At 30.9% G+C, this 22,953-nt stretch overlaps 2 protein-coding genes across 15 annotated transcripts; one reads left to right on the top strand and one right to left on the bottom strand.

Annotated features, from left to right (window-relative positions):
- Nucleotides 1-426: 426 nt before the first annotated feature.
- Nucleotides 427-7,468, top strand: LOC111307773 (Phosphoenolpyruvate carboxylase family protein). 6 transcript variants are annotated; one of them, XM_022905977.2, is made up of 9 exons: nt 427-1,028; nt 1,790-2,001; nt 2,797-3,078; nt 3,464-3,586; nt 4,769-4,922; nt 5,257-5,474; nt 6,279-6,315; nt 6,410-6,567; nt 7,182-7,468. In XM_022905977.2, the coding sequence occupies exons 1-8, from the start codon at nt 680-682 to the stop codon at nt 6,526-6,528; spliced, it is 1,494 nt and encodes a 497-aa protein (XP_022761712.1). In that variant the 5' UTR covers nt 427-679; the 3' UTR covers nt 6,529-6,567; nt 7,182-7,468. The 6 variants fall into 6 exon arrangements, with proteins under 6 accessions (XP_022761712.1, XP_089607436.1, XP_089607435.1 ...); XM_089751310.1 differs by having other exon boundaries at nt 453-1,028; nt 4,769-4,919; nt 5,377-5,474; XM_089751309.1 differs by having other exon boundaries at nt 453-1,028; nt 4,769-4,919.
- An 885-nt stretch (nt 7,469-8,353) lies between these two features.
- Nucleotides 8,354-17,125, bottom strand: LOC111307771 (ENTH/VHS family protein). 9 transcript variants are annotated; one of them, XM_022905969.2, is made up of 15 exons: nt 17,001-17,125; nt 16,773-16,853; nt 16,139-16,201; nt 15,870-15,921; nt 14,681-14,760; nt 14,524-14,602; nt 14,173-14,256; nt 13,903-14,048; nt 12,701-13,003; nt 12,266-12,307; nt 12,055-12,150; nt 11,808-11,965; nt 10,997-11,217; nt 9,314-10,475; nt 8,354-9,226 (listed from the first exon to the last, which is right to left on the bottom strand). In XM_022905969.2, the coding sequence occupies exons 3-15, from the start codon at nt 16,171-16,173 to the stop codon at nt 8,751-8,753; spliced, it is 2,934 nt and encodes a 977-aa protein (XP_022761704.2). In that variant the 5' UTR covers nt 16,174-16,201; nt 16,773-16,853; nt 17,001-17,125; the 3' UTR covers nt 8,354-8,750. The 9 variants fall into 9 exon arrangements, with proteins under 9 accessions (XP_022761704.2, XP_089607640.1, XP_022761702.2 ...); XM_089751514.1 differs by lacking the exon at nt 12,266-12,307; XM_022905967.2 differs by lacking the exon at nt 16,773-16,853.
- Between the last annotated feature and the right edge of the window lie 5,828 nt (nt 17,126-22,953).

Below are 22,953 nucleotides of genomic sequence, written 5' to 3'. Positions count from 1 at the left end.
GGTTTTAGTGGTTACCTGGCATTTGAGGTGCATTAATTTTATGGCTACATGAATCAAATAGCTTTAAAAGAAATAATATTTTATATTAATTAAATAAAAATTAATATTTTTTAAATTCTAAAAACACAATTTTTACATTTTTAAAAAATAAAAAAACATTTTTTATTATTTTTTTATTAAAAACGAAAATTTTTCTTTACTAATATATGCCACATGATAAAAAAATTTCAAGTTTATATCCTAAAAAATTCACGTAATTGAATTTAATTATAAGTATTTAACACTGTTATCAATTATTTTTAAATTTCATTTTAATAAAATAAGAGACTAAAAATTTATTAAAATAAAAATCAATAATAAAAATCTTACAAATTTAAATAGCATAATGATTAAATTCAGACTTTGATCTTCTTTGGATACTATGTTTAAAAAAAAAGAAACAAAAGAAGTGGATTTTTTTTTTCTTGGTTACAAAAACTAACAAGACAAAACTCAAAAGCCCTATTCTTCTCTCTTTGTTTGTTCTCTTGCCTTTTAAAATTTTGTTTATTTTTTTCTCTTTCATTGATCAAATTTTGCCAAAGAAAAATTCTTGACAATAAACTGCCTTTTCATCATCGAACATCAAAGTAAAGGGTGACCAAGAGACGCAAAGAGGGAGGGAAACTGAGCTTCAAGCATGAACCCGTCATCAGCAGTAGTAGCTAGCAGAGACCAAGCTCTCTCTTTTTTCAACCACCCTTTCTCACAAGCTCACTCTTTTCCACTTCCAAATTTCAAAAATGGCTCCTTTATATCTCCCATCAATACCCAAACAAGAAAACCAAAGCCCAACACTCTCTTCACTTTCTTCGCGGCTTCTAAGCGGATCCAAGCTATATCAGCTTCTTTAGGAGAGAGGAATTCACCTGCAAAGGCACTTAGACAGATTCTGGAATTGCCCGGGGTTCACCAAGGCCCTGCTTGTTTCGATGGTCTCAGTGCTAAGCTTGTTGAAAGAGCTGGCTTTCAGTATTGTTTCACCAGTGGTACTCTGCTTTATTTCTTTGTTTCTTTTCCAATCTTTTCATTGATTTGAGAATTCCAAAATGTGGGTTTTCTTGAGTTGGAGTTTCTGGATAAAAAAAGCCCAATCTTTTCTGTTTATTGATCATTAAACTGCTGGATTTTGTGTTGGGTTTCTTCTATTTTGGTGGTTTTTGCAGTTTTTGCATTGATTTGATAATCCCAAGTCTTTGTCTTTGTTTGTATGATGGATAACTACTTGAGTTTTGATGATTAATCTGGTTCTTTAAAATGGGAGTTTTTTGTGCTAGCTGTTTTATTTTAATTTTCCGGATGATGGATTGCATTTTTTTATTCAAACTAGAACACCGCTATGTGAATTTGCAATTTTTTAGTGCGAACTGCTCATTTGATTAACGCTGATTGTTTCTTTATCTAAGGCATTTCTGTTTACTTTTCTTTTGTTTCCTTTTATTTCGAGAAGCCAGATATTAGTTCCATTGTACTTATTTTGAGGATAATATACGAATTCATAGGGTTTTATGTTAAACTAGTAATTACTGCAGTTTGGTCCTTTTGTTCTTCCCACATGTTGGTTTCATTTGTACAACACCATTGTTTTGTTTCTTTGAATTATCCTGTATATATGTTCGATGCATTTCCAGTATCAAAATATGAATGTGTGTTGTTACACAAATGTATTTTTCTAAAAGGTTTTCTCTATCCCGTTGCTTAACTATTTCAAGATGATATGTTCATTAACCTCTTTTGCTGCCATCATTAGGATTTTCCATTTCTGCCGCTCGCCTGGGATTACCAGACACGGGATTTATTTCGTATGGTGAAATGGTGGATCAGGGGCTACAAATCACCCAGGCTGTGTCAATTCCTGTCATTGGGGATGGTGATAATGGATATGGAAATGCAATGAATGTCAAGAGAACTGTGAAAGGATATATAAGAGCAGGCTTTGCAGGGATCATTCTTGAAGATCAGGTTCATGTTCGGTAGAAAAATTTTTATTTTTTCAAATAATTTTGTTGCTGGTAAATGATTTGGATCAGTCTTCATCTTTTTCTTTGTCCTTTCTCCCCTAACTGTTCTCTCTGTCCTTTTCTTAGGAGTTTTACCAACTTTGTAGCTCCTGTTTTTGGATTAATTTTGTCAGGACTCATACTAATGGTTTCTAAATCTTAGATGGATGGGTTCTTAGCGTGTAGAGTAACATATTAGCTTCATCTTAGGAATCTTTTGGTATATTTGTTATGGTCCGTACATGTGAACTGGTTAAGCACTGTGCTGGGTTTTAGGAATAGCATTGGAGAAGGTCCCATCTGAGTGTTTGAAATTTTTGTTATTTTCTGCTGCTAAGGCTAGCCGTTGATATGTAGAAAGTAGGATTTGAAGAAATAAATTGTATTACTTGTCAGCAATAAGTTAATTTTGAATTTGCAAGTCGAAGCCAGTAGTAAACTTATAGGTTTCCTGTAACATAAACCCAAGAATTAAACTTAAACTTTGAGAATAAATTAACAGAACCTCACAATATAAAATATACACTTTGAAAAGATTACTAAAGGCTTGTAATATAGTGAATGGGAAACTAGTCACTTTCATGAGAAGTGACTTTATTGGCAGAACACCAGCATTGCAAGGCAGTAAACAATGTTTATGTTACTCTAAGCAGTTTCTTTTACATTCTGCCTTCCGGTTTAGTTTAATAGTCTTTGAATTGCTTATTTATTCTTGTTCCATTTTGAGGCACTCGTTTTTATAAAATTTCGTTGCTAGGTGTCTCCAAAAGCTTGTGGTCATACAAAAGGCAGGATGGTGGTGTCCAGAGAGGAAGCTGTGATGAGAATTAAAGCTGCAGTTGATGCTCGCAAAGAGAGTGGTTCTGACATTGTTATTGTGGCACGAACAGATTCTCGTCAAGCAATGTCTTTAGAGGAGTCACTTTGGAGATCAAGGGCTTTTGCTGATGCTGGAGCAGATGTCCTTTTTATAGATGCACTAGCTTCTAAAGAAGAGATGAAAGCCTTCTGTGAAGTTTCTCCATTAGTTCCAAAAATGGTATGGTATGTTCTTTTGATTATAATACCAAATGATAAGCATCTTTTACACTATATTGCCTGACCGTTGCACCTCTCACCCCTCTTTCAAAATCACACACACTGTTTATTGCATGATAAACAGAATGCTGAAGAATGTTATCTTTATTCAGCAGTAGGCTAGCAGCTTTCTCTTGTTGCTTCATTGTTTGAAAATTTAGACATCTTGATAGGCTTCCAAACATGTACTTCTGGGGTATCACCAGCATCGGGCCTCCTGTATGAGAATTTGTTCATCTTTATTCTAATTCCCAAATTTGCTGTGACATGTGCTTGTACTCTCCTTCCTTCCCAGATAATTCTCAGTCATGATCTATGACTGATGTAGCTTTTACGGTCCTGTGTAGGCTAATATGCTTGAAGGTGGGGGGAAAACACCAATATTCAATCCCCTTGAACTTGAAGAAATTGGATATAAACTTGTGGCATATCCACTTTCCTTGATTGGGGTATCTATCCGAGCAATGCAGGTAACGTATCTTATCTTTGCATGATGCGTATGAAAGCTTACTTAATCTTGTGCAATATCTGTAGTCTTGCATCCGTTATTCTTCTTTATACTTTTGACACGTCTGACATGATGCATTCTGTTTAACTACCAAAAGAAACAAAATTCTATGGTATGATTCTTTCCATTGCACTGATAATGAAGGAATACAAGCAGTTTTATAACATGATCTAGCTCTTATTCTATTTTACAACTGAGCACTTTCGTGGGGAACTTTGATTAAACAGAAGATATGCTTAGTTTCTTCTGATATTAATTGTAATGTATTGTGTCCTCAGCTTAAACAAGTATGCATTGTGATGCATTCTGTGTGCAAGATTTGACATATTGCTGTGGTAGTTTGATAATTTTTATCTTGGGTCTATGATTGCTAGTTTATATCTGTATCTATGTTGCTCTGAAAACCTGGGATGGGTTGAATTAACATATGTTAGTTTTAGTTAGCCTTAATATCTTTTCAGCTGCAACATGATTTCATTCTAAGGATGCTAAATCTTCATTCATAAAAATTCAAAAGAAATATTGGTGACAAAGGTAAAGCAAAAGGTTGAAAGAAGAAAGTAATTTGAATTATCACGCTGATGCCAAATAAATTTGTGTACTTTTGCTTAATACCACTAAAAAGTCTAAGAGAAGCCTTTTTAGATAGATGGAAGACCAGTGATAGACCAGAGGGAGATATTTATTTTCTTAATCAGAAAAAGGGGAAAACAAGATGACTATTTAACTTCAAAACTCAATTTGATGGTGTTTTCAAAGGGTCAGATAAATTTTGACAATCTAATAACACATGCTAAAGTTCATTTTCAGTTCTTAAGTGCCTTGCTTATGAGAAAGGGTTAGGGGAGACAGTACCCATGAAACTTAATTCAGTATGCCTTTTCGGTCCTTTCTTGATGGGCATAAATGTGAAACTTTTACATTTTCTTATGAAAAAGATATGACTATTTGTGGCATTTACATACTGCTTCAGTATATGATTTTGAGTACTTGTCTGAATATAACCACTACCACAAGCCTAGAAAGTTATAAGGTCTAGTTTTGTGATGTCCACAATATGGGATATTTAGTGACACTTCAATCTTTCACAATTCAATTGTTAATATGGTGTTCCTGCTCAGAGGTATTCTCTACAAATTTGCAGGATTCACTGATTGCCCTCAAAGGAGGTCGTATTCCACCTCCTGGAAGCATGCCATCTTTTGAAGAAATCAAGGAAATCCTCGGTTTCAATAATTACTATGAGGAAGAAAAAAGATATGCTACCAGACCCTATCAGCTATATTCAGACAGAGGTGGTGAGATTTAGTACTCTAAAGTCTAAACTGAAACACAAACTTCTTTCTTGAGCAAAATGTCCATCATGCTTCAGTCTCTTCCATCTTTCATGTGAACTTGTTAGGTATTTTGTACATAATTGAGCTAAATTTGCCATGACCACAATGGGTTCTATAACCTAAAAACTTTCATTCTGGACTTGTGCTTTTGTTTGTTATAAATTAAAAAAAAAAAAAAAAAAAACAGACATAGACTTCGCTACTTGTTCTACCTTCCCATAATTGTATTTGAGAATAATGTAATATTGTTGTGTGCCTTGTCTTCCTAATCCTATAAACATGGTTTATGTGTCAGTGAGCAGTAATACATACAGTATACAAAGGGTTCAAGATGACTCTGAACAAAGAGGTCAAAGTCCTCAAGATCCAGTTGTCGAGGTGATAACTCCTGATGTATACAATAACTATGGTGCAGATAGTTCAAGGGATCCTTTTTCTGGGATATGGTCTCGGGCGTTGAGAATCAAGATTACTGGAAGAGATGGATTTGAGAAACTTGATGTTAGAATTCCTGTAAGTCTTCTGCCTTGAACATGTTACCATGTTAGAATTGCTGTAAGATACCATGTTAATTAGTAGCTTATCTTTATGTTAATGAACATGTCCCTGCCATGATCATACTTTCTGACAGTAAGTGCTTCTTTATTATGTCAAAGATCATTTGGGGTGTTTAATATGTGATAAGGGTTTGATAGTTTGGTGCGGTGTTTAGTTGGCTTGAACTCTTTAGTGAATCATAATACATTACAAAGTTACTCTTCTATCATTTAAATAATTTGATTATTGAAAGAATCCTGAAATGCACTGTGTTTAATTGATTAGAATGTTACAGTTGGATCTTTTACTGAACAAATGAAGGAAATACTGTTCAATCTGTGAACTTAATGCACATTTATAGCTTTAGATAATGTAATGATTTTTATGAATATGCTAAAAAAGTTCTATTTGTCACTTAAAGCTGCTGTCAATACCGCTGTCATTACCAGTTTCATCTGTTGTAAGGATCTTCAAAGCATATTTCCAATATCTTCTGATTGTTTAGAAGGACATATTGTTTGATGCCAATTTATTTGCATTTGCCAATATGTTTGCATACAGGTAAGTCTGAATTCCAGGCAAATAGTATATGGTAGTCTATACTCTTTCTTTTTATGGTGGAGGTTTTTGTGTTTCATATTAGAAATAGACCTTTTCCATGATCAGTTTTAGAACATTTCATATCTGGTGCTCATCTTTGCATCTAATTAAAATATATCAGTGTCTTCTTATGGAAACGATTAATGTCTTTTTCTTTTTACCTTTTCTCTTTTTCCACAGGCTGGGTTTTTGGAAGGAGTCACAAATATTGTTCCGGGTATATTTTTGTTTTTCAAACTCATGCACAACGACTATCTTTTCAGAATTCTTGAAAATATTATCATAAAGAGTTTGATCTTTTTTCTTCACAGCTTTGGGGGGTGTAAACATCAAGGCATTGTTGGACGACGCTGCTGAGGAAGTAGGCGGGAAGCTGTTGTTGGATTTTAATGATACAATGGGTGACAGGATTCAAGTATTTCTTGAATGATTCCAATGTAATGGAGCTTTCAAGAGTCTAAAGTCGAAGGTACCTTTAAGCTTTGATTAGAAGAGAACTTTCAGTTCTAAGATGCTCTAATGCTTTTTAGCCCTTAATTAGAGAGTATTACTTCTTAACAGAACCTTTCTCCATTCTTTGGTTGATCTGCTGCCTGCAGGTGCAGTCTAGAGAATGCAAATATTAGAGATCTGCATGAGTTTCAGATCTCTAACCCCAAAATGAATGTCCTAGTTTCATATTCCCGAATCTGCAATCGACTCAAAATCTTATATTTTTTGTCTCAAATTGACTTGTCATTTTTCTTGAAATGTTTTGTATATTAAAACCAGATTTTAATATTTGAATCAAACATATCCAAATTTTCAGTATAATGAGAAGTCAAAAAGACTTCTGAGAACTTATGGTGAAGGACTCTTGCATTCTTGACTTATATTTCAAGTAAGAGAAAGGGTTGTACTGAAATTTAAGTACTGCAAGCTCTGAATTCTAGATAAATATGGCTGAAAAAACACTGCAATGTTTGCAAAATGATTTGAAGCTTTAAGAAGCTTTGTTCAATAGCTTTGTCGAATTTTAATGGATACCCTGGCTGTACTAACATGGCTTATTTGCTGTTGACACTTAAGCTTCTTCTTTCACAGGTAGTTTTTGGTTATATCAGAGAATTGCAGATGTGATCATGAAGGTTGCAGACACAAGCCCGGGTTAAGGCTTCATTAGAGTCCTGAAGTTTGATCGAGTTTCTTCGGACATTCCTTTGTTAGAACCAGGCTGCAGAACTCATTTACTGTCCAAGAACATGTCGAACAATACAAACTGATCAAACCATATTTTACTTATAACATAAAAAATAAGGCATGGAAGTTATGACAACATTTGATTCTCCTCTCATGGAGTCTTACAAAATCTGCTTTTGCATTTTGGACAATTCTGCTTCCCCTGTTCAGCCTGATACTAGAAAATTTGGACAAATCTAGGTTTTGCCCTCCTAATCATATTGTTCCATTTGGCAAAAATCTAGTGCACATACTCCACTTCTTTTCATGGGAATTCCTGTCCTGCATGGCAACGATGGCGCAGGTGGAATATTTAAAAAATGAATTTCCATCTAACAAATATGTAATGAGAATCATACATAAATTCTCTCAAGCTGTTATTATTCGTATGATCATGGCTGTAATCTGGAAACGTGTAAACGTATCATAACAAATATGTAATGAGAATCACACGTAATGACGCAGGTGATTTTTTATAGGAGTAATTGATTGAATTTGAGTTAATATAGTATTAAAAATATCACTATAAATTCGAGGTTCAAAATTCAGTTTGAATTTAATTGAATTTTATTTTTTCAATTCGAAGTCGACTCGAAATAGAAATCGAACTATTCGAATTCGTTCGATTAGATTATGAAAAAATAAGCTCAATTATTATATTCGACACAAGTTTGATTATTTGTGTTCTAATTCGAACTTAAGTTCGAGATATTTTATCAATTAAAATATATTAAAATATAAAAATTTGATTAAGCTCACAAACTATTCAAGCTGAATATAAAAATATTCAAATTTAACTCGATCAATAAATAAAATTATTTGATCTTAAACTTGATTCGATAATATTCAAATCGAATTCAAATTTTATTCGAATCGAATTTGAATAATTTACGAATATTAATTTATCATTTATACTCTTAATTCTTGAATGGCAACGATGAAGCATAATGTTTGACAACATGATCATAACAGTATAATTTGATATTTTATTCATGTTTGACATGAAATAAAATATAATATGCACGAGCCAGGAAAAATGACGGAAAAATGAATGATTAGATTTATTATTCCATAGTGTGACCAAACATACTACAAATACTCGGCAGGCGAAAAATATATATTATATAGAGGAAAGGGAAAAATACAACCTGCGAAAGGTTGTTCGCACTGCTACACAATTTCACAAATAGCTCAAACCAGCAATGAACCAAACAACTCGTGGCCCAAACAGTGCAATAGCTTAAGCGAGAATAAGAAATAATAGAAATGAATGGATCACATCAGGCCACTGCCAAGAGAATTGTGACTACAAAATTACAGCTTCGACTCAGGGATTCAACAGCAACTCCTAGGCTTAGCAATTCCAATCTCTTTTACTCTCTTATCACAAGCATGTATGTAACTTCCTCGCTCGTCTAGGAAGGTAAGTTGTTCTCATCGATAACCGCCACCATATGGCTGTTGAGAATAGCCACCGGAACCCATCATAGGGTTATAACTACCAGGCATTCCAGTTTGTGGTTGCATGTGGGGTCTTTGCCCCATTCCCACATTCATCCCCATGCCCGCATTTATGCCCATGTTGTTCATCCCCATTCCCATGCCCATAGGTTGTTGATTCATACCACCATAGCCCCCCATGGCCATACCTCCAACAGGACCACCACCTATTCCCATTCCCATCCCCATCCCCATGCCCATTCCCATACCCATACCCATACCCACCATAGGATTTGCTGGAGGTCTGAGAGCGCTAGCACCAACACGACCAATCCCAGACCCAGATCCCATAGCTTTACCCATGGTGACAGTAGATGTTACTGCAGTTGGGGCAGGCCTTTCCATCCTCTTTTCCTTGCGATTAATAGCATCAAAGTCGATTCCAATATCGGCCAATGGGTTTATTTTAGCTGCATACAGAAAATAAAATAAAGTTAGTTCTTGTGAAGGGACATAATTCATGTGACATTTTATACCAAGGAACAGTGAGTACTTACGTCCAGATATATTCAAATTGACCAGTCCTCTGCTCAATGTATCAGCCCAAACTGCTGACTTAGGCTCAAATTTATCCTTTGACGGTTGTGGAACGATGGCCAGTGCTCCTGTTGACGAGGGTGTAGCTGTCTGTGGTACCATTGAAGTTTTTGATCCTGGTGAAAATAAGCCACCTAGCATATCATTGTTATTTTGTGCACCTAGTGCATTTGTGGTTTGATGGGCACTCTGAGAAGTAACTGGCACAACAGAACCCTGCTGTGAAAGGAAGTTTCCAGAGTTAAACTGGGCAGCTTGTCCAGCAGGACTTTGAGGTTGAGCAGCCACGTGCGAACTGACAGGAGCATTCGAACCTATCTGCGAGATGAAGCTCCCATTGCTGTTCTGTGCAGCAGACCCCGGAATCTGAGGGGCCATAGACACAGTCTGTGGATTAAAATTACCGTATGTATTATTCGAACTTGGTTGAGTGGGTTGGGCATATGGATTAGCATTTAGCTGTGCAGTTTGGCCATATGGATTGGCATTTGGCTGTGTGGATTGGTCATAGGAATTAGCACTTGGTTGGCTATAAGGATTAACACTCGGCTGTCCAGGTTGGCCATATGGGTTAGCAGTTGGCTGTCCAGGCTGGCCATACGGGTTAGCACTTGGCCGTGCAGGTTGGCCATATGGATTAGCACTTGGCTGTGTGGGTTGGCTGTACATATTAGCACCTAACTGTGCTTGTTGAGCATAGCTACCTGGCTGTGCTGTTTGGCCATAAGTAGCTACTGGTGGTGTAGATTGGCTGGTTGGTGATGAGAAGGCTGCATGTGAAGCCACACCATCCACAGGTCCAGAAGGTGGAAGAATATCCGCCAATATATCACTTTCCTGATTTGGCGTTGACAGTTCTTGAGGCAAAAACTGTGAGTTTGTTGATGGTGGTTGAATGCTGGAGAAACTGGGTACAGAGTAAGCATTGGCAGAGAATGAGTCCCCAAAGTTTAAGTCTGTGATTGTCTCGGACTTTGCAGAAGGTGGCTGAGTAACTTCTGCATTTTGGTTCATTGTAGGCTGGAAAGTAGGCATGGAAGTAGAAATTTGTTGCTGAGCTGGGGCAGCATCAGTTGAAGGGAAAGCTTTAAAAGGACCGTCACCAAAAGGATCATCAAAACCCTGTATCAAGAAAAAAACTAAACTTATCCCATAACAATAGAATTATGACAACAAATTATTTAAAGAAAGAACAGTGAAGTCCACCGAAATCAAAGAACAAAAACAAAGTTCAGAGGTCTGAATAAGGGGAAGAGATAGGAAAGAGGAGGAACTAAAGCAAAATCTTGCAGTTTGTTATATTCATAACCGGTTAGTGATATAATGCTTAACAAAATTACACCTTTAAATTTTTTTAAATTCACCGTAAAACCTTTTATGTTACCCTTTATACAGTACATATAAAAATGATCTCAATGATTCTGCAAAACTGCTTCATTTTTAACCATCCGTTCTCTTTTGCATGCTGATTCAAAGAAAGATACTTAAAACAAATGACAACACTTAAGGCAATAATCGAACAGCTTATCCAAATTCATGGTGCCGTCAATAGGCATATTGTAGACAGGTGCAATGAAATCCTTGTATATGAACCAAGGAAAATGGACTTTAACAAGTCCCACGATTAAATGAATCATGTCTACCTGATTTCCGAAGTTAGATGCTGAATGATTAGCAGCAAAGGTGGGTATAGCACCAGAGTTTGCATGGGCATCAACCTCAGTAGCAGGGGTTTCAGGTGTAGTTGGCACAATGGCCAATGAATCAGACAGAGCACCAAGTAAGTCCATTTCAGCATTGGTCGAAGCAGTGGGTACAGCATTAGCAGGGACAGGTGTAGCAGCAGGAACAGTAGGAGGGGCAGCTGTAATAGATGAGCAAAAGATGAAAAATAAGTTCCAGTTATGGGGGATAAACACAACAGCATCAACAAGAATCCCATCTAAGTTCCTCAAGACTAGGAGTTTTATTACAGACAATCACATGAAAATCCAACCAGTAATTTCATTGGAATTGAGCAAAGAAGAGTCAAAATTGAAAACAAGAAGTCGCCAAAACAGTCTTTTATGTTTTAATTTAAAATTGTCACTACTATAAAACCAACTGCAAAAGTTTATCTTCCAAAAATTAACATCAACATATGAATGATTAACCCTCCTGCAAGAAATATACACTTAATAGATAGAAAAATACAGTAAAACCTACCACATTAAAATAAATAAATAATAGTGATATGGAAAGTGAAGAAACAGAGCATATCAAACTTAATACTTGGACGACTCAGAAATTTACACTTTGCAGGGTGATTGTTCAAGTCAAAAGACCAGAAAATCAACTAATGTTCATATTGGATTAGCAGTAAGGGCACCAGATTCCTCATGAAAGACAACTATGATCATCCATGTAATAAAATTGGAACGTAGAAACCATGGAATTTATAAAGGAATTTCGTGCCTGAAACTGAACCACGTGGATCAAATTCATCAAAAGCCTCCACTTTTTGATTTGGTGGAGATGCTGAATTACCAAAATCAGAGGTTGCTCGGTTAGGATAATTGCTAGCGGGAGGAGAAGAAGACCTGGGAGCAGCTGCTACTGAAGTTTCTCCATCCCTACATCAAAGAGTTTTTCAGTATGCACCAACTAGAAAAGCACAATTGCAAGCAACACACCTCTGAAAATTTAAGGTATAAAGCAATACCTTTCCAAATGGACAGGACTCCGAGTTTCACTTGCTGCTTCTTCATAACTAGGAGGAGCACCAATATTTTGCTCAGAAAACTTCCGCTCAAGCTGCCTGCACAAAAAGAACAAGGTTTTCAGAAAATTTTAGAAACAAGAAAGCAATAATCATTGTCTAATAAAAAATTGATCAACTAAGAGAAGTTGAGAATGCATCCACTCAGGGCTACCTTCCATCCTGAGAATGATCATCAGCTCTAGCACCGTTGCCCCTGCAGAGAAGATGATCATGCGAATTACATTCTCCATGTCAAACATAGTATGAGCACCATATTTTAAATTTCAAAGAGGAGCATCATAACAGCTACTAAATCTGGACATGTTACACAGTGAAATGACACACAAAAGCTCATGGTAATAGAAAAATTCCATGGAAAATTACTAAGTAAATGCACCATTTAAGAATCCTGATCTAGTGAAAAAGAAATTGTTAATATTCACACCTTCCATTTTGTAATGTCTTTCATGATATCCAAAAAGAAGAAAAAAAAAGTTACTTCAACAAAAAATTGAGACAAGATTAAAATAATTGAATCAACAATATTAATATGTTTCTTTAAAAGAACATAGCAATATAAAGGTCTCAAAAGTAAATAAATGCATACCGAGATGGATCACCATCCTCATCAAAAGCACGGTCTCTATCAGAGCTCCTACTTCTTGTGCCATATTGATAATCATCAACGCTTCTACTTCTACCTCCATAGTCATCATCCCTGTAACCGTCTCTGCTGTAGCGGTCTTCATAATCTCTGCCATAACGATCATCATCTCTATAGCCATATTCCCGATCTCTTCCATAACCATTTGGATCATCATCCCTGCTTCCGTAACGATCATAATCATATCTGTCACCATATCCCCCTGAACCTGGCCTATACATTCCACCCGTTGATGTGTTTCGAAACCTGTAGAACAAACGGTTCTACGTTATGGAAGAATTCTACATTTCAATTCATTTATATTCTCATATCTAAAACGAAATTCCGAGGTAAAATTTATAACATATTGCCAAAGGAACAAGAAAACTAAATCATACAGATCCCAATGATCATGAGCAAGAGATGTCATCAGAAGTTATCATCTATATAAAGTTTAATACCATATTTTAGCAATATTATCCATCAGAATAGAGATATAGGAACACAGCTGCAGAAGATAGATTCATATTTATAAGTGGAAGACACAGATAATCCACCACACTACATCTCAGAAAGATGCCAAGTAGACATAAATCTTTGATAAGACACTAGATTAGGCAGGAAAGAGAAAGAATTTGATGTCCAATGGTGAAAGGATGATCAAGAAAAATCCCACATGACCCCTATTAATGGCAAGAATGGTGAAAATACATCTGCACCTTAGGAGACAAAACCATTTTAATCAATCTCAGGTCAATTTCCAAGGACATATTAAAGATGCCTTAAAAGGAAAATAACATGCACTAAACATGGATTATCTCCGAACTGCTATCTGAACAACATATACTACATGACAACAGGAATTTTCCTACCAGAGCAATGGAAAAAGCTATCTATTTGACAACAAAAACAAAAATGTGATCATAAGTCCAAGGGCAAGAGAAAGTGCATGTGTATATGTGCAAGCTCTTGCACGCATGTACTTGTCATGTTGAAACACACATAACTATCATGTTCAAAGTACAAATGCACGTGTACATGTGATGTTGAAACAGCATAGAATCATAATAAGCATCAATTTTGTCAATGCTGGTGATAGAAACACTTATTTGGGAGAATGGTTGAACACAGCAAGGAGATCAGAACATAAAGGCATTTTTTCTCACTTGTCCCTGTTAGCCGCAGCCTTTTGTCTTACTTCAATTATTCTTTCTTTATCATTTACTAGGACCACAAGGCTCTGAGATTTTTTTCGGACATTGTTACCCTGGTCCCTTCCACTGGAATCAATGTACTGAAAATCAGACAAAGCCTGTAACATAAGAAGAAATATTTAATTAGACCAAAAAATTTAAATACACTAAGCTGCAGATTGCATCATCACACTGCATGCAAAGTTGTCATATAGAATCAAGAAACAGCAATTACAGAATTACCGATATTTGATACGCATGTTCTCTTATGTCATCTATGACACGTTCCGATCCATGTGCAACAAGGTACTCCAAAACAGTCAGAGCCTGAAGCTCAATAAATGAAATACCTTAGTACATTGCTATATTTTAATGTAAGGCGGAAATTGAGGAAAAATAAATATATACAGAGAATGCAAAGCGAAAAATAGTACACAAAATATGTACTATGTCAGAACACACTGGCCATTGCAAAAGTGAAGATGGAGATTTAGTTAAAGGATAAATTTTAACAGTTAAATGGAATTTTTAGACGGGCACTTTTTTAAGTCGCAGATAACAAATAGATATTGAATGCAACTAATCTTTGCTGACCTTGTAGACATGGCGCCAATTCTTTCCAGTATCATTTATACGTTTCCAGATTACAGCCATGATCATCTGATACTCATGACTGCATGAATATTTAAAAAATGAATTTCCATGTAACAAATATGTAATGAGAATCATACATAATTTCTCTCAAGCTTACTAGTTTCTTGTAGCCATTGCAATATCTGCAAGAAGTGATCCATGAGGGCCCCAGGGCTCATTGCTAGTGGCATCAAGAACCTGAAAGACAAAAGGAAAAAAGAATATTATTTCAAGCAGATAAATAAATGTTTAAAGTATTACAAGTAAATTTGTTACTTTGTTGCATAGAGATTGTTGTTCAAGAATACTATGTCTATTAAAATTAAATACTTTTAAGGGCAATCCCTTCCCCTGACAAAAGAAAAAAAAAAGTAAGAAGAAAGTAGTTTGGAACCAATATATTCAATCAAGAATCAGCTCTACTAGCATCAGAGGCACTTAATCAAACTTGAGAAGACATTTGCATGGAAAAATAAAGATCCTTCAGCAAATGTAGGAATCAATCCTTTTAGTACCCTTCCATTAAGAGCTCCCAAACATTCGCTCAAAGGCTCAAACTAGGCTGTAACATGCAGCCACAAGATGCTCAACAGCTGAGATTAGTAGGCTCTTCTTCCAAACCAAATTAACCACTTTTCCTATTTTATTACTCCGACCCCATTCTTATAGTGCTTGGTTAAGATGTGTCATAGGTAGGCCTTAGACAGGTAGGAAACCAACCCTCATATAATATAAATATCCATAAAGCTACTAATCCGAAGACTTCACTAACTCTAATTTAGTTCACACACTCTTTCTCTCCAGTTTCTTTTTTCCAAAAACAAGAGCATTTTCTCCCTCATTGTCACCACTCCATAATGCAGACAAACAGCATTAACCTTTCAAACTTACCAAAAATTAACTCCCTTCACAAATGTGCATATGCCCAATTCCTTTCATCATCCCATACTTTCAACTTCCAAAAAACTCAGAATCCCTAAGTATTGCTTTTTCTTCCTCTGTCAGCCTCTCTATTTCTATCCCATCACTAGAATATGTAACATTATAGAATCACAATAGCATTTCAACAAACAATACAAGCCCTCACCATTTTGCAACTAAAATGCAGATCAAAGTCAGAATCACATTCATAGTATAATATCTCACATATCATATCCACTAAAACAACATCTAGATAGTTTATTAAATCCCCATGCCAACGGCAAACATGATTCTACTAGTCGCTACTGACCATAGATACTTACAATTATGCAACAATTGACTTTTACTTACTCAAATGGACAGCGAACTTTCTAAAATATTCTTACCTTTTGTTCTATACTAGGAACTTTAAGAACTTTTTTATTAACCTCTCTCTTACTGCAAGAACAAAGAAGAAAAAATCATTTAGCCACTGGTTATAGCAAATACCAATATGCAGGAATAAAACAAATTGATTAAAAGATGACCAAACTTGCAATAATCATCTTTTATAGAAAATTTTGCTACCAAGCTATTGCTTTGAACTATTAAATATCGGAAACAAATTCAACGATGTTATCATGATAATGGAATTAGTATCTAATAATACACTTACAGGTCTCTAACGGTTTGACCAATGGCCTTCTTCATCGTTGCCTGCGTTCAAAATGAAGCAGCCCTGTCACATAAAAGAGGGAAAAAATAAAAAAAAGGAAGAAAGATTAGATCTAGAACCATTTTCAGGCACCACAAAGGAATAAAATTAAATGCATCTGAACATATTAATTCAAAACATTACAAAGAAAAGTCAAAGAATTCAAAAGGAAAAAATTCAAGATCATTTACAGGCAATATAGTGAAATTAAATTTCGCATAAACAGAAAAGGATTTAATTTATTAATAAAAGAAGCTAAATGGGATCAAAATTTCTATAATTTTGAGTAATACTTTTGACAGATCCCTTAGATCTTCAAATCGTACAGTTAAGAATCTTTGCAAAGAATATGAATTGATAAGTAAATATAAATGTAATCAATAAAAAAGAGGAACTTTTTAGAACAAATATTAATTAAAAAATGAAAAATCAATCAAAATAAGGTGAAATTGAGCTAAATTTAGATAAATAAAAATTAGATCTACAAAATGAGAAATCCAATGGAAACTCCAAATTTAAAAATAAAATAATGAATCAGATCTGAACGAGAGAGAAAGAGAGAGCGAAAACAAACAAAGATGAACAAAAACTTAACCTGATTGAATCGAAATTGAAACCGCAGATCTGACAGCAAAGATAATTTTTTTCCTTTTTTATTTAATAAAACTGATCGTCGCTGTTAGAGAGAAATTTTGAAGAGAAAAACAAAAAAAAAGAAAAAGAAAACCGTGAAGAGTTCTCTCTCCCAAGAAATTGATGCAAAAAATTGGCGTTTGGGTAATGAGAATGAGAGAGGGGGCAAAAAAAAAAAAAAAAAACTTACCTTCGCTTTGGTTTGATTCGAGTTTTTTTTTTTTTCCTCGAATTTTTTTTTGGTTCTCTCTTTATTTTCGGGGGTTAGAGAGGGAAGAAGAAAGAAGAGAATAAAAAAGACAGCGCACCTTCCACGCAGAAAATTGAGGGGTTGTTTATTATTACTATAGTATTTTAATTTATTTATTTTTTTATAAAATATTTAGATATCTCATAATGAAAACAGTAATAATAATATTTTATTTTTGGAATAAAGTAGCATTTTGTGAGCAATTTGAAAACTTGTATTATTATTTATTTTTAAATAATTATATAAAAATGAAGCAATTTAATATGATTATAATTTAAAATTTAATAAATACAATAAAAAATTACCAAGTAAATTCAATAAAACGAAAATTCTTATCTATTCAGCTTGACAATCTTATTACTATTAATTTGTTATTATAATTAAAATTATAATCAGCAAAATTACTTCAAATAATAATTTAAAAACAAGATGAACAAAAATCACCTTTTTCGTAAAAAAAAGACACTCTTTGATAATATATATTGAAAAAATTATTACATATATATATAGAATTATTATTTTATACACAATCATGGAAATTTTTAAAAATTAAAATATTGTTATGCATTATTTTATTTATTATATTAATTTTAAATTTTTTTAAATATTTCTTAATAAATATATATCACTTTTTTAATGCTAGATAAACTTTTCATATATATTTTATAAATGTTAACATAAAAATCCAACAATCTAATCATTATTGTTTGTCTTAAAAAATGGTGATATTCAATATTTGAATTTTCTTTTTTGTCAAACACTTAATTCAAATGATTCATTTAATTTTTTAAATTTACAAAATTATAGTTCATTTTTTTTATTTAATGGTAAAATAATTTTTGAGTTTTGCTTAATATAATTTTTTTCGGACCGATTTAGTATATTTATTTACATCAAATCTAACAAATTTATGAGATATTATTTTCGCACAATCTCTCAACATATTCAAATATAAATAATAAAAAAATACACTTTTTTTTATCATTTAAGTTAAATTTAAATTTTAATACTTATAATTTCTCTTTCTTTATCATTACACTTCAACTTTGCTTGTAAAAAAAAATGGGCCATTCAAGCTTATTCATATCCACACAATGAAATTGATAATTCATATGCTTTAAAAATTAATCAAAAATTAACAAAATATTATATGTGCCAAATTAAAAAGTTGAAAATAAATGTCCTTAATTAATGAATGAGAGCTACCACTTCTCTAGAAGTTCTTTGAATACCTTTCAATTATTAATGAGGCAGAGATTACTTGAATTAAAGTGAATGCCTTCCCCTACTATCTTTAAACAATGCTCCATTCTTAGGTACCAAAAAATATTTTTTGTTACATCATTAATTTAGATTTCTACTTCTCTTACTTCCCTACTATCTCATTACTTGCTAATTCAAATGTAATAAAATATTTGAGCATTTTAGTTCAATAATAAGTATTGTACTTAAAAGATATTAAACGTGTCATAATTAAAAGAGTTTGTTCCAAATTGGTTTAAAAAAAAAAAAAAAACTTAGTTAAAATAGTTTTAAAAAGCCTATTTTAATTAGATTTATCAATTTAAAATATAAGACAGTAACATGATATAAAAATAATATAAATAAAAAATATGAAAATAATATAATTTAAAATTTTAAAAATCCATAAATAAGTTTAATAAACCAATAAATTATATTTTATGTTTGTATCAATAAAAACCGTTATACACGATTTTCATATAAATCATAATATAAATATAATATTTTATATGACATGATGATACGAATTACTATATTTCTATTTGATCACTACTATGCCTTACTAGTTCAATAGCATTTCGAAATTTTGATTACTTTCTTAAAAGTATGAGGTTTTGGATCTCTCATTATTAAATAAAAAAAATTAAAATTTTTAAAAGTTTATAATAATATTTTTCACCCATAATGAATCAATATAAAATATAATTGAATTGGAATTATTTTTTCCTCATTTGCTTGATTTCACAATCATGGTAGAAAAAGCATATTTGTACAAGAAAATTGCAATCTCGTGTCCTACACGTTGATTTTTTTTTTTAACTTGATGTTATTAAAATTAAAATTAAAATTTTAATATTTTATCAATAAATCATGCAATTGTTATCTTTATATATTAAATTTTGTATTGCTTTTTTTGTAACTAAGACCAAAACTAGTAGTTTTATAATGGGATTTTCCTAAAATCTTTGAACCTCCATTTATTTTAATTTAGGAGAAATTATAACTCCTTCTTTCTCCTCAATTTTCAAGCTGAAGGGGAAATTTTTCATTTGACAAAGAATTTATAAAAAAAAAAAAGAATCCAATAAAATAAGGTAAGGTTAAGCAAAATTAAAAAAATGTGATATCAAAAACAAAGAATGAAAATGCATTTTTGATTAAAAATAAAAGTATTTTTTATTTTAAACATTATTTTTACTTTTATTATTATTATTATTTGAATGGAAAGCTTCTAATTTTGACTAATTGTGATTTGCAATATATAATTTTTTTTATAAATGAATTAAAGTGGGGTAAGTAGGTAGAAGGTTCGCTTTCTAGTCAATTTCCTACCATCCTCTTATTTTCAATTGTCATTACAGAATTTAAAAAAAAAAAAAAGAAAAAAAAGAAAAGAAAACAGATAACAAGTCAATAGACTTCGGCTGTCAGATCTCAATCTCGCCATTTGAGGGAATTTATTTATTTATTTATTTAGAATATTTAACTTTATAATATTAACAAAATATAAGTTTTAAATCTGAATTTTAATATAATTAATTCATATAAATATTTTTAAAAATATGACATTTAATATATTTAACGTTTAAATCTTAGTGTATATGATTTTTTTTATTTTTAAATTACGATCTTTTTTTTTTAATTATAAATTTTGAAAAAGAAAAGATTTGTAATCTATCTTTTGAATTTTTTTTTTTTTCAAAAGTAATGTTATTTTGTTTGATAATTGAAGGATCCAATTATTCATTGATAGTGATAATATTATTTTATCCATAATTAGATAATTAAAAAGTAAAATACACCAATTATATGTGATTTTAGTGTGATATTTCATTTTTATTTACTATCTTTAAAATCCAGCTTATAAATCTACCACCTTTTAAAAATATTTCAAATCTATTTATCAACCACAGCTAAAACATAAAATTTGGCACCAAAAATCAAAGGATCCTTTTCTTTTGGACAATTCACATATGATTCTAATGTGACAAATTTTGTCAAATTTTAATAACAATTGTTGGAATAAATAAATTTGAAATATTAAAAAAAAAAAAGATGCAAAATTTGAATTTTAAAGATAATGAATGAAAATAAAGTATCAAATAAAAATCATAAAATGTTATATAATTTATTGTATAACTAGCTTACTATCCGTACGATATACGGATTATTTTTATTTTTTAAAATTTAAATAAATATATAAATTAATATTATTAAATTATTTGCATATTCAAAATATATGTAAAATATAAATAATATAATTAAAATATCAAATCATAATAAAAATAAAAATTTTAATTAAAAATTAACAAACTTTAGAATATATAATAAATAATATTGAAAGAAGAAAAAACATCTATAAAATATTGTAAATAATATTTTTAAGTATACCAACAAAATATTAAAATAGAAACAAAAAATCTTATCTCTTTAAAAGAAGTTTATTGAATTTGTATCATCTTTAGTTTCTTTTATAATTTTTATATAGCTGCAGATTTATGTAATTTTAATATTAATTTTATTTATTTAAGAGAAATAATAATTTTAAATGTTTAAATAATAGATGTGATATTATTCATTTAAGAGAAATAATGATTATATTTATTTATTCGCGTGTACATTTTTATTTTATAAGACTTTCTGTAATATCATAATTTTCAGCATCTATATAACTTTTCAAATATTTATACCTTTTAATTATTTTGAGGTAAACTTTTTACTATAGTTTTTTGCACCTCCATTGAATCCATCGTCCACTAGCATGACTTTTTGCACCTCCATTGAATCTATCATCCACTACAAAAATGAAAGCAAAAGAAAAAAATTTAACTTAATAAAACTTTAAAATTTTAGAAAGAATAATACTTTTACAAAAAAAAAATAGCAAAGGAAATTTTACTCAATAACAAAATTTTGAAGAATAAAACATCTACAAAGAAAGAAAGAGTTCCACAACTTTTTTGATTGAAAAAATGAAATAAATCAAATTGGTATACAACTTTATTATATTAATTAATCAGAGCATCATTTTTATTTTATACAAATAACGAATATTGAATAAATAATTAATAAAAAGACAAAATATATTATTTGACTGATTGAAAAATTCACGAAAAAATAAAAGATCTACAAACAAAATCTATAAAAATATAAGAATATATGTATTTGTAGTTTTGTATATCGTAATATATGAAAAAGAAAAACGTCAAAATTAAACTAAAAAAGCTTACCTAAACCAAATAGAAAAGAAAAAATAAATCTATCTTAAATGGAATAGCAATAAAAAAATAATATTAAAATCTGTAAGAATATGGAATATTGTTTGGAAAATAAGTGGAATGAGAAGCTAGTAAAGAATCAAGTTATATAATTTTATTTAATTCATAAATATATTTAAATAATAATTTTATCTATTTAATTATCTTATATCTAAATTGATTTTTCATTTAAATCTTAATAAACTTTAATCTATAAATATATTTAAATAATAATTTTATCTATAGATAATATTTAATCAGATAATAATATTTAAATTTTGGTGTTTTAGACTTTTATTCTCTAAAGAGATATCTAATCAGATAATTACTTAATAATTCTAGGCTTGAGAAATTCCATCAAAGTAATCAACATGGCTCATTAGAGTTTAAAAATTATTTAACACAAATTTTATTCTTACTGTTATTTAATTGTGCATTGTGATTTAATCTGCATAAATAAATGAAACAAATTTATTAAGTTTATTTTCTTATTTGTTTTTAAATCATAATAAAAAAGATACTAGTTTAAGTGGGTTCTAATTAAATTTATTATGAATTGAAAAATAGAAAAAAGAAATGTTATAGCTGATTTGAAAAAAAAATCTACTTAATAAAATGAATAGTATGTTTAGTGAAATATTACCTATCATAAAAAAAAATGTTAGTTTTTATAGCAATTAGCAAAAATAAACTAATAAAACAAGAGATTAAATTAATAGTAGAGAAAATATGTTCAGCTTATATGTTTTTTGGAATACTCTGAAAACTATATAACTAAGAACAACCAACAATGAGGTTTTCGGGTATTTATATATATTTTTTCATATTTTTTAAAAATATTAATATTAAAAGTCTATGACAAATATTGATTTTAATTTTAATTTTATTTTAAGTCAAATATATTTAAATATATTTTTTAAAATGGATGGATTGTTTATTAAAATCATCTTTATCTATAACTAATATATTTAAAAGCTAAAGATAATATAAGGATTATTTATAAAAAAATATTAAAGATATTAAATAATATTTTTAAAAGTTGTGATAAATTTAAATAATCATCTTAAGTACAGACAAATAAAAAAAGATAAATTATTTTTAAAATTGATTTTAAATTGAGATGAAGGGATATACAAAAGAAAAAAATTTCATTGGAATTTAAATTAATTTTTGATTAAATTTTAAAATTATAAATAATTTAAAAATTTTTAAAATATATTTTTTTATAAATAATTTAACATTGATAAATATCTTATATGCCATCATAATAAAAAATTTTAAGAATTATCTTATGTATAAAAAAAAACTGTTTAAGTAGACGTTCATATCAACAAATGTTATATGATAATTATGTATATTATAATATATATATATATATGATATATGATATATAA

This window comes from Durio zibethinus, chromosome 22 (assembly GCF_047325235.1).
Source record: "Durio zibethinus cultivar Kanyao isolate XHJ-2024 chromosome 22, ASM4732523v1, whole genome shotgun sequence".
Taxonomy (NCBI): domain Eukaryota; kingdom Viridiplantae; phylum Streptophyta; class Magnoliopsida; order Malvales; family Malvaceae; genus Durio; species Durio zibethinus.
The sequence above is the reverse complement of the archived record's forward strand: the minus strand, read 5'-3'. Positions and strand labels throughout refer to the sequence as shown.